This window comes from Megascapheus bottae, chromosome 3 (genome assembly GCF_031878675.1).
Source record: "Megascapheus bottae isolate mThoBot1 chromosome 3, mThoBot2.hap1, whole genome shotgun sequence".
Taxonomy (NCBI): Eukaryota; Metazoa; Chordata; class Mammalia; order Rodentia; family Geomyidae; genus Megascapheus; species Megascapheus bottae.
Window position 1 is genome coordinate 62,057,486 of NC_143511.1, and position 12,283 is coordinate 62,069,768.

General features: G+C 45.2%; 1 protein-coding gene across 1 annotated transcript in view; it reads left to right on the top strand.

Annotated features, from left to right (window-relative positions):
- Positions 1-8,913, top strand: part of Ccdc180 (coiled-coil domain containing 180) — a 48,360-nt gene extending 39,447 nt beyond the window's left edge. The window contains exons 34-39 of the mRNA XM_090330286.1: positions 1,899-2,059; positions 2,901-3,038; positions 3,420-3,531; positions 6,138-6,243; positions 6,830-6,965; positions 8,724-8,913. Of these exons, the coding sequence (XP_090186412.1) occupies positions 1,899-2,059; positions 2,901-3,038; positions 3,420-3,531; positions 6,138-6,243; positions 6,830-6,965; positions 8,724-8,879 (809 nt within the window). The 3' untranslated portion in view covers positions 8,880-8,913. The remainder of the gene's footprint in view (positions 1-1,898; positions 2,060-2,900; positions 3,039-3,419; positions 3,532-6,137; positions 6,244-6,829; positions 6,966-8,723) is intronic.
- Positions 8,914-12,283: the final 3,370 nt, after the last annotated feature.

Below are 12,283 nucleotides of genomic sequence, written 5' to 3' on the forward strand. Positions count from 1 at the left end.
GGCCTGGGTGCTGTCCCTGAGCCTCTAAGTGCTCAAGGCTAGTACTCTATGAGTCTCAGATCTCGGCCTCCTAAGTAGCTAGGATTATATGTGTGAACCACCAGTATCTGGCTCTTCCAGTTATTTTTTGACAGATTTATTGGCATCATTTCTTACATTTCAATGGTTTGCAGTTCGTTTGCAGAAATGTGCAATCATCACTACCACTAATCTTAGAATTCTCATCACTCCATCCTCTAGTGGCCCTAATGAAATAACATCCCACTTTCTGTCTCTGTGGACTTCCTTCTGTAGCTACAGTCAGTATTTTGTTTCTCCAGATCACACTTGCCCCAAGGTTCTGTAGTCAAATGAGTTTGGGAAATACTGTGGACTAGGTAATCTTGTGGCAGACTCAACTTTCCCTCAGGAGAGACCTCCATTTCTTCTGGCAGTCCAATACCTTTGCCAGCACTCCGTTTGCATACTTGTAAACTGCTAGGTTATGATATTTGGGGAATAGAATTTTTTAAATGTGTTGATGAGGTAGCTATAAAAAGAAGAAATACACCAAGTCATAATTAAGTGCAAACAGAAAAATCTAAAGGTCACTGATCTAAATACACTGACTCCCAGGTGAACTTGAGCTTCTATTTTCCTGGCCTCTAGGGAGCTAAGAATTGCAGAGAAATCTGAAGATCACCTAAAGTAGAAAGTTGCCATAAAGGTGGATTCCCAGAGAACAGAGTAAGGGAAGCAAAGTATCCTATCAAAAGCCTTGTTACTAGGGGAACAAAACAAAACAAACAAAATTTAATGAGGATCCGGAACTGTAAATTGCCTCTAAGTGATTTCTAAACCTGAATTTAATTTTGTTTTTGTGGATCAGCCAAAAGATCTCAACTTAAATTGAGTTGATAGTGTTCAGAACTTGCTTAATAGAAGCACTACAAACCTCTCTAGAAAATTCACCTTCAACTTAGGCTTCTGACTATACCCACAAGAAAAAAAATTCCAGAATAATCACTTACTACAATAAACAACTCACAACAACCCCCCCCAATACAGAACATAAGAAACAAAATACCATAAACAAAAGGTACACAATGAGAACAGCAAAGACTTCAGATACTGAATGTACAATATAAAGCAATGTAAATATAAATATAAAACTAGGGGCCAGGAGCGTGGCCTACTGGTAGAGTGCTTGCTTAGCATGCATGAAGTCCTGGGTTTGATTCCTTGGTACCACATGCACAGAAAAATCCAGAACTGGTGCTGTGACTCACTAGCCTTGAGAAAGCTCAAGGACAGTGCTCAGGCCCTGAGTTCAAGCCCCAGCACTGGCAAAAAATTAAAACAAAATATAAAACAAAAGAAGGTATTTGAAACCTGAGTAAAGGACAGTAAACTATTAAAACGATCAAGTAGGTACAAAAAAGAAACAAATAGAACTTCTAAAAAGTGAAAGTGAAGTACTGAAAAATTAAAACCATGACTGAGTTTACTCCACTGAAAGAAGAATCAGTGAACTGGCAAATACTCATAAAGCAACACTTAAAAAGAGATGAAAACATGAAAGACAAATGGAAATGTGAACAGAGGAGTAGGTGGTTATTTGGAGACAGAAGAGGAGACTAGAGTCAAGGCAATATTTGAAGAAGTGAGGATGGTATCTTGGCAGAGCTGCTGAATGACACAATTTAAAGGAGCTGAGAAGTCAGCAGAGTGGAAAGGTGGAGCGCCATTAACTTGTTAGGTTTGGCTAAAGGGCCCCCTTTGATAGAATGGCAATTGCCACATGGGTGGCCAGAGATTTCCCTTTGGGAAACTATGTTGGGCCTTTGTGTGAGAGAGAACCTCAGCAACTTAGTTTTACTCTGTCTTCTCCTCTGGTTCTCTGCCTTCAATTCTTGCAGAATTACGAGCTCAGGTGAGGAGATTTGAGGAGCTGCTACCCCATGTGTGTTGGCTTGTGATGGAGAATTTCAAGGAGCAGCACTGGAAAAAGTTTTGTGCCACCGTAAAGGACATCCAGAAAGAATTTGAGAGGCAGCAGAAACTACTAGAGAAAAAGAAGGTGAGTGTTATAGGACCAACCAACACCACTCTAGGATGAAGAGTGCTGGGATTTCAGAATGGAGGCAGGAGTTCTTGGGTAGATCAAGTACAAGGTAAGGAGATGAATCAAGCTGGAGAGTCTGGCACTGTCAAGTAAAAACAGTCACTAGCCCGGCATGGTGGCTCACGCCTGTAATCCTAGCTACTCAGGAGGCTGAGATCTGAGGATTTCAGTTCAAAGCCAGCCTGGCACTAAAAGTCCATGAGACTCTTATCTCTAGTTAACCACTAGAAAACCTGGAAGTGGTGCTATGGCTCAAGGGATAGAGTGGTAGCCTTGAGCCGAAAAGCTCAGGGACAACACCCAGGCCCAGAATTCAACACCCAGGCCCACAATTCAAGCCCCACAACGGACAAAAAACAAACAAACAAAATAAAAACAGTCACCATTTCTTCACAAATGCAGCTCTGTTGTATTGAAGGGGAGAATCTGCTGGATTTGATAGGGCCACAATCATTGAGAGCAACAGTGGCTTCCCACACTGGTTCTTAAAAGCCATGGGACAAGAATTAGTGCTGATTTTGTTGAACTAAAGCTCTAATTGTGCTGGAGCAGATGTTGAGCTCACTCTCTCTCCAACTCCCCAAGACGGCTTCAGCCATGCCCCTTCTTGTCCTTTGTGCCACTGACTCCTGTGCCCATCCATGGCCTCTTACACACCCACATCGTAATTCAGTTCAAAGAACACATATCTCTCTGACCATGATTTTAGCTGATAGAGGCATATGCGGGTGGCTTTTTAGTCCTGATCCCAAGTCTGGGTCAAAACCATATTGAATTCTGGATTGTTTGACCAAAGGATAAAAATTCTCAGAAGCTCCATCCAAATATTGGACATCCCACATATGCCCAACAAATGGAGACTCTAAACCAAGCCGAAGTAAAAAGACAAGAAGAAATGGAAAGTGCGATTGGGACCAACAAAGAGAAGCTGCAGGTCAGTGAGCAAAAGTCATTGATTCTCCCGGTCCACACAGTGAGGGCAGCATGAAGGACAGCCTTCCTAGGTGGCCAATAGCAGCACAAGGGTGTGGCCTTTGCTTGGAACCTGCGCCAAAGCGGGCATCACAGCAGGTGGGTTTCGTAGGCGAAGCAGTCATGGTAGGATGTTGTACTCTGTGTTTCTCTTAACCTCTAAATTCAGTATTTACCAAATTAGCTCTAATGACCAGAAGCCAGTTAATTCAGACTAAACTGGCACAATGGCCTTTGGCTTTAGCTCACAGATGGGTTTCCCAGATCCTTGTTGCAGAGTTGACCTCCTCCCTCGGCCAGCCTCGCCTCTTCTTCCTGAATCCCTGTACTGTGTCTCCTCCAGGAATTTGCCTGGAAATATGGCCGCTTTTTTATAGTCAGCTTGGCCAACTTCACAGAGAGATTCCTGCAGCAGCTAGATGAAGTAGTCACCGTGGATGACATCCAAACTGCAAGTAAGCTGTGCGCCAGTCCCAGACTCTGACCCCAATGAGCTTGCTGGGTGGACTGGTAAAGGATGTCTTTTATGTCCCCACCCCATCTCTACCAGGGGACAGACAGTTTCTCATTGAGAGACTGACTAGCTTCTTGGGTTGGATCCATTTTTCTCTTAATATGGCATGAGAACCAGAGGCTATGAAGGTAGCAATAGCATTCTGCTTAGGCCCCAACCACAGAAAAATATCAAGTATGGAAACATAATTGGAACAATACTTTTATAATCTATAGATCAGAGAAAAGGTTACTATCCCTGAACTCTTGCAGGTCACCTTTTTAAAAGGAGCGAAAAAAAAATTGGAGATGACCATGGTAAGTGAATAAGCTGATCCTTCAAAGATGAGTATGGATGGACTTTTTCTTCTCATTGGTGGAAACTAGGAGGAAGTTAAACAGACAACGCTAAGGAAAGTAAATGAAGCACTATTAGGGAGGTGGAGAGGGAAGGGAAAATGAGAGGGTTGAAAAGGAGTAACAGAAGTGGAGGACTATGATCAAAGTACGTGATATATAATCAAAGTACATTTTATGTGATCATATACATGATCAAAGCACATTCCACACGTGGAAATGACACATGATGAAACCCTTTACTCTGTACATTTAAATATATACCAATAGAAACACATTTTTAAAACCCACATAGCTGGACGGGGTAGCCTGTAATCCTAGCTATGTGAGAACCTACTTACTTGGGAGACAAAAATCAGTAATCATGATTGAAGCCAGTCTGGGGAGTTGGGAGTGTTGCAAGGCTCCATCTTGACCAATGGCTAGGGACTGTATCATGTGCCTGTCATGCCAGCTACAGGAGAAGCAGAAAGATGATGACAGCCCAGGCAAACCCAGGTATAAGCTGACATGAAGGGCTATGAAAAACTAGACATTGCTGGGTACTGGTGGCTCATGCCTGTAACCCTAGCTATGCAGGAGGCTGAGATCTGACAATCACGGTTAAAAGTTGGCCCAGGCAAGAAAGGCCATGAGACTCTTATCACCAGTTAACCTACAGAAAACCAGGAGTGGTGCTGATCCTGTGGCTCAAAGTGGTAGAGCACTAGCCTTCAGAAAAAGAGCTCAGGGACAGTGCCCAGGCCCCGAGTTCAAGCCCTACAGCAACAACAAAAAGCAGATAGGATAGAGGGCTGTTGTGAAAAACAAAACAAATAACCAGGACATGTCTATAATTTCATGTTTAAAACACAAGAATGGTATCCATATTCAGACTCACAGATACTTACATGCATCTGAATGAGACAGAGACCAAGGGAGACAACAAAAATGTAAGTGATACAGCAGGTATCAGGATGTTATAAGCATCTGCTGGCTGGGGTGTGGAAAAGCTCCTAAAACTTTTTTTTTCTTCTTCTTCCACAATTAATGACATCTAACTTTTTAAAATAATGTACATAAAAAGGTTAAAATCATCTATTCAGTGTTACCTGTTTATTGCTCCAAAGCAAAATTCATTCTACTATCAGTTTTCTATTATAAAACACATTTATTCTCTTAAATACTTATTACAACAAAATAACATTCAATATGAATTAAGAATCAGTGAAAAAACATACCTTCCACCCAGAAATCAGTGCCCTGGCTATTCCTCTTCCTAGCCCTCTCCCCTTCCCCAATCATGGATGCAGGCCTGCATGTGGTAGGCGAGGCATGGCATAGGTACAACCTGATTTCCCTACAGGTGGATTTCAAAGGCCAGTTGATTCTCCTCAGTGAGCATTTCTGGTTACTGAGTACTATGACTTAGTAACATCTCCCGCAGTCGAGCCCTGGACCATCTATAGTTCCTTATTCCTATAATTGTGCTGAAGATAATTTCTGCACTTATAGAATTCTATAGAATTCCTGGCCTGTAATTTCTGGGTCAAAAATGTTATGCATGGCCTAGTGGTAGAGTGCTTGCTTAGCATGCATGAAGCCCTGGGTTTGATTCCTTGGCACCACATACACAGAAAAAGGCAGAAGTGGTGCTGTGGCTCAGTGGTAAACCGCTAGCCTTGAGGAAGCCCAAGGACTGTTCAGCCCTAAGTCCAAGCCCCAGAACTGGCAAAAGTAAACAAAACAGAATGTTATGCATGTTTTTGAAATACTGGCCACTCTCCATTCTGATAGATCTCTTTGTCAATGCCCAGCCTCATTTGAGACTTCCAGAAACACGTGGTTGAGACCCCAGGGAAGACTGGCAGATGAGATGCAGTACAGCCCATAGTGATACCTTGTATGGGGTCACTAAGCTGAGAAGACCCCGGTCTCTAGGTTTTTGCCTGTCCCGTCTTTGGCTTCTCTGGGCCAAGCTCCTGGCTTTACCATACACAAAAGCAAGTTTTCAGGCCAGGGAGGCTTCTGCTTCATGCATACTTCATACATAAAGAAAGCAGAACAAGCTACATGGGGACAGACTGGCAGAAAGCCCTGGAAAAGTTGGGTGAGCCATCCAGGCTTGTGATGGACAAGGCTACTTGTCACTGTTAGCCCAGGGGGAAGGCCCTTTATCCCAGGCTGTCAGTCTGAGTCAGCCACAGTCAGTAACCTGTCTCTTTCCTGTTAGGGATGGAACCCCCCAAGCAGAAAACCTCCCTCCTCATACGGAAGAAACTAGCCAGGCTCTCCTTAGAGGAAGAGAGCGAAAAGCCCCTGATTGAACGTGGAAGCAGGTAAGAGCCTAGAGTGGCAAAGGACAGGCACCGTGAATGGCTGTGTCTGCTGGGACTTAGGGGCTCAGGCTCCCAACTCAGACTGGGAAACCTTGGAAAGGCACTGAGATTGAGCTTCAGTTTCTTCCCCTGGGGCAGTCGTAGCGGAGGTTTTCCGTGTGCATGCCTGGCCACACCCTAAGAGCTCCACAGCTGCTGCTCAGGGTCTCACAAGGAAAGGGTGCTCTGTCCCAGGAGAAGGTACCTTTCTCAGGTTGCTGCTGTCAGAGAGAACAGAATTCTTCATGAGTATGAAAAACAGTGACTCTCCTAGCGATGCACTTGGCTGTGTCTTCTACACTCCTGCCTTGGTTGACAGCCTGCTGTGGGAACTGAGGCGGAGGAAAGGGAATCCAGTTAAGGTGTAGCATGGCCTCCCTACACTTTGGGCACTTTGGGCATCAGTGTGGAAATGGATTCGGAGAACTTAGAAGCTACATTAAATGCTCTAGTGGCCATGGATATAGCAGTCTGAAGCCATAATAATAAGCTTTCCCAATGAGGGTGGTGGATGGATGAGGAATGAGGAAGCCATGCATATGTGTAGGAAGTGGCCAGGAATCAAGCCCACCGATGTCACCATCCAAACCAAGATTCTTCTTCGGAAGACACCTTCAATTGTCACCATGAAGACCACCCTGGGTCACTTGGCAGCTGTGGAAGCCCGAGATGCTGTGTACCTGGTGAGCCAGGGAGGGATGGGGTGTCCCAGGGGATACGGGGTAGTTCTGTTTTGCTACCTTGAGGTGGAGAGAGCACTTCACTACTCAATACCCTGATATCTGGCCCCCAAAACAGACCATGTTACTGTGTGCTCCTGAGCTGCAATCAGGATAGCCGATGTCCATCGATAGATCCAGGGATATCAGGCAAAGGTCATGACCAGCCCAGTGCTCACGGGGTCTGAGGTGTTAGCTCTGGTGCTGTAGGGACCCAGCACGGACAGGTAGCTAGAGTACGAACAGCCCCCTCAGTACTTCTACTTTTTGTTATAGGCAGTATGTGGTGGGGAGGGGATGAACTCAGGGACCTGTAATAGGTAGGCAATACTCTATCTCTGAGCCACACCTCCAGACCTTTTGTGCTTGTGGTTATTTTTTTTTTCAAATATTTTTATTGTAATGAATAGAAGGGTTACATTATATTTGCCAGATAGAAGGTGCATTAATTCACATACATTGATACCCTTTCTCGCTTTGGTTATTTTTTGAGGTGGGTTTTGTCTTTTGCTCAAAGTGTCTATTTTTCAATTCCTACCATAGCTGGGATGTCAGGCAGATACCATCATACTCAGTTTCTTCTGATGAAAAGTCGCAGTCTTTTCTGCTCAGGCTGGCTAGGAACAATGATCCTCCAGATATGAGCCTCCTGTGTAGCTATGGTGATAGGCATATACTACTCTGCCCAACTATTAGGTAAGAAGGGGTTTCATGCCGGTGCTGGTGGCTCATGCCTATAATCCTAGCTACCCAGGAGGCTGAGAACTAAGGATCACAGTCCAAGACCAGCCCAGGCACTAGAGTCCATGAGACTCTTATTTCCAATTAACCACCAGAAAACTAGAAGTGGCACTGTAGCCCAGGGGTAGGGCAATATCCTTGAACTGAAGAGCTCAAGGACAGTGCCCAGAGTTAAAGCCCCACAACAGACAAAAGGGGGGTGGTCTTCATGAACTGTTCTGCCTGGGCTAGCCTTCAACTGAATCTTCCATTCTCAGATTCCCACATAGCTAGGATTACAGATGTGAGTCACCAGCACATGGCTTACCTTCTGGTTTTGCTATGTGGCATTGAATCTTCCCTACAACTTCTGTAGAGATTAATTGTTGCCCCATTTCACTGAGAAAGACACTGACCTCTAAAGATATTTGCCCTCTTTGCCACTAAGGGTGGCAGAGTTAGGAATGGTTCCTAGGTCTGGCTTGGTGAGAAGACTGCATCAGGTATCACTTGAGGGCCCTCCCTCCCTGCTCTGAAGACCCATGGACCTTGGTTCCTGCTACCCAGAGAGAAACCCTGTTCTGTCCAGAAGTCTCTTGCGTAGATATTGTGAGAAACTGAAATACTCGGTGCTGCTGATTTCCTAGTGCTAGTCCTTAACCCCTGGCTAGGAAACAGAATGATACTCATTCTCCTGAGTTCAGTGAGGGCTGAAGGCCCAGGCACCAATTCCTGTAGAAGTGAGGACTGCTGAACTTTAAGGAGGGCTCCATTGCAGGGCCCAGAGTCCCAGAGACATGGATCCTAGACAGCCTCTCAAGCTGGGTGACCCTGAGCCTCAGTATTGGCATCAGTAAAGGAAGAATATTAGGACCAACAGGCTATTGAGTGACTTGATGAATAAAGACCTGTGAAACTTGTACTCTTTGCTCTAGGCTCCAGTGCTTATTCAGGGCAGAGAGGATAGGTTCCCTCCTCATGGGCCTTCCTGCTTTTCTCTAGAAATTCTTAGGATCGTATGCAGAAATGCTGAAGAAGATCCAGGATGACAGCACTGGGCAGACGAAGGCTGCTGAGCACTGGAAAGACAGCTGGAAGCGCTCCCTGGCCATCCTCCAGGGTCTGTACTTGTCCCAGTCTTCCTCTGACAGCAAATAAAGCTTTGTTTTGTGCCATCACAAAATGGACTGTAATCTATCCACAGCTTCATCACTGACAAGGGACAAGGTCTTCAATGGTGGAAGAGACTCTCACCCTAGATTTGCCTGGGGTTAGATCCTTAAGAACTGAGGAAACAACTTGTTCTCTGGAGAGTCTATAGCCAAGTGAGATGTATGGAGAGCTGTTTCTAGAGCATGGGTCCTGGTTTTCTGTGGTGATCCATCACCAGTTTTCATCAACTGGGGCTCCTTCCCTTAAAAAGACTTACACCAAAGCTTTTCTGGCCGGGTCACTCTTCCTCTTCTTCCATGTCATCTCCGGAAATGCACAACCATTACCAACAATGTCTGAATACATCCAAGCCTACAGGGTAGGTGAGATCAGAGCTGTGCTCAGAACATCCTTTTCCTATCAGTTCACTGTGCCTCTCAGGAACCACCCCCTATCCCCCAGAGCCAACCAGCAACCTGCAGAGTGTGGCCCATACAAGTGGGCTTCCGAGGTCATCATCAGCTGACTTAAAAGCAATGTGCTTGTGTCACAGATAACAAATGTGCAGACTTAGGGCTGGGAGAATAAGAAGAATAGGAGGGATGCAGAATATAATACAACTTGAAATCTGCCTGGTTCCACTAGTGCAGACTACCAGGCCTCAGGAACTGGTCTTGCCCTCTGCCAAATGCTTACACAGCCCTGTGGTTACACTGGATGCCTTTTTAACCTCTGCCAACTATGTGTTGGCCCAGTGTCACCTTCACCTGATGTGGTTCAGAGCTGCTCCCACTTGTCTGATCACAACATGTCATACTTCCCACCCTCGTGGTTCCCCAGCTCTACCTCATGTTATCTTGCTTTGTTTTCCCTCTAGTCTTCACATATAAATGCCTTCATACTTTACATGTCCCCCTCCAGGCTGAGCTCTAAGGGCTCAGGGACTCAGCAATTTTCAGTTCCCCACACTGGGCCTACCAGATCTTTTGTAAAGAGCCAGTGCTCAGAGCTGAGTTGCTGAGTAAATAAAAGGAAAGATCATGGAGGGAGCAGAGTTGCTGAGTGCTTCTTCCCACTGCACTCCACATTCCTACTCTGACTGTGATTCTGGAGGAACTTATAGGAGGTATAAGGTGGGCCTGTGGCAGGAGGACAATGACTGCTGTGTGACTCTTCGCCACCTGCAAAGCCCATGGCACCACTGATACAAGAGGCTGCCCATGCCCGAGGGCCGGCACCATCACTGCATCCCCAGGCAAGAACACTGACACACAAATCACAGGCTTAGTTCAGGAGGCCTCATGGCAGTGGTTTTCCAGGGCATGGAGAAAACTGGGCAGGGAATCTGGAGACCCCAGGGGGAGGGTGGGCAACTCTGGAAGCCTCCCTTTGTCTCTTTTGGCCTACACCACCTGACACATTCAGTTCACTCAGGAAGTGTTGTTACCTCACCCAGGACAAATGAAGACACAAAGGATCCGGTGTTCTGGCACCCTGTACCCTACAGTAAGTTGTCATCTACCAAGCTTCCATGCCTCTCTGCTCTGAAGGACCACCAGGGAGGTAAAAGTATTTTCCCAGGGTCTCAGAACACAATGGGCCATTGATGACGAATTGGGCTAATGGATACATGCTTAGCATGCGGCATCTTTGAGGTCATTTACTCCAAGACCCCTGGTATATATGGGAGGAAAGTGAGAATCTGCTGTAGTCTCTATCTACAGTCATGGAGAGAGCTTATCATAGCTACAGGTACCCAGAGAGGTAAATTAGACCCAGTTACTGTATTCTTGAGGCTGTCCAGGACCTTACAAAAGATCCTAGGTTTCTTCCTGCCCATACTATGGGCCTCTGGGTGTGTTGTTCCGAGACCAGATGTCACTGACTTACAGTACAACTTAACACAACTTACTTTCTTCCCTGAGTAAGGGGGGTTTAATACTGGTCAAAGACACAGAACTGTTGCTTATTCTCTGGACTGTGTCCATTTTTAGTCGTCTAGACCTGTCTGTCTCCGAGGATTCCGTTTCCCCCTTACTTCAAACAATGAGCATATAAGCTTCATGAAGATGTAATGTCAGGTTCCATCATCACAGGATAGGGTGTTGGGATGCAGTGGCTCAGGAACTTCTGCGTGTTTCCTAACTCAGGCAGATGCTGGGAAAACCACTAATCATGATCAAAGGCAGAGTGTCCATGACTTTCTCCCACCCCCAAACCACAACACAAGCATCCACAAACACAGGACACTGTGTCTAGACCAAGGGAACAGGCTGGTGAGTTCTTACCTCACTGCCTGCAACTCAGTTCAATATGGCAAAATATATCTGCTGAGCCTGGGTTGTATGTTCACTATAGGACCAGGAAGTGCGATCATCTCACTTAAACAGTAGGACTGAGAATGGCAAAGAAGGAAGTAGTTCCATAAAGAAAAACTAGATGCTGATCCCAATAAAAATGGGTTGATGTTGGTAAGACAAAAGCACTTGGTCTCAGAATCTGACACAGGATTCAAAGTCTACCTGAGCATGATGCATGAAGGGACATGTCTGGTCCAAGGCCACACAGAAGCAAACCTCATATTAGGTAGAAATACATACATGGTCATGTGTCATTTAACAATGGGAACATCTGAGAATTGTGTTGTTAGGTGATGCCATATGAGATCATCAGAGATCATCACATATGAACACAAACCTAGACTGTACAGGTAAATCATTAAGATGGCCTCTTGATGAAAACATTAGCTGTATAAGGCTGCTGCCTGGGAATCACAGCAGAGTTTTATAATAATTTTTTATAAGCAGGAGTGTGCCCTAAGATAAGGATGTACAATACAGTAAATACATAAGCCAGTACCATAGTCATTGCATTTCTAGTATTATATATTGTATGTAATTCTATATACTATATGGGACTAGCAATGCCGGTTTGTTTACACCAGTCTCATTAAATGCATGTGGGTAATGTGGTACACGAGGACATTGATTACAATCTCTGTCACATCACTAGGCAATAGGAATTTCTCAGTTCCATAATCCTACGGAACAGAACATCATCATATATATAGTCCATTGTTGACCAAAAGATCTTTATGCTGCTCATGACTTTACTAGAACCCTTCCAAACAACAGTGACACCAACAGGAGAGCAGTTTCTTTCTTTTGGATGTAACAGAACTCTGGAGACTGCAGATAGGCTGTACAAGCAGACCTGTTATGGAAGCTCACAGAGCATCTATTTTCTCCTGTCTTTTTTTTTTTGCCAGTCCTGGGCTTGAGCTCAGGGCCTGAGCACTGTCCTTGGACTTTCTCAAGGCTAGAGCTCTACCACTTGAGCCTCAGCACCACTTCTGGCTTTTTTCTATGTATGTGGTACCGAGGAATCAAACCCGGGTCTTCATGCATGCG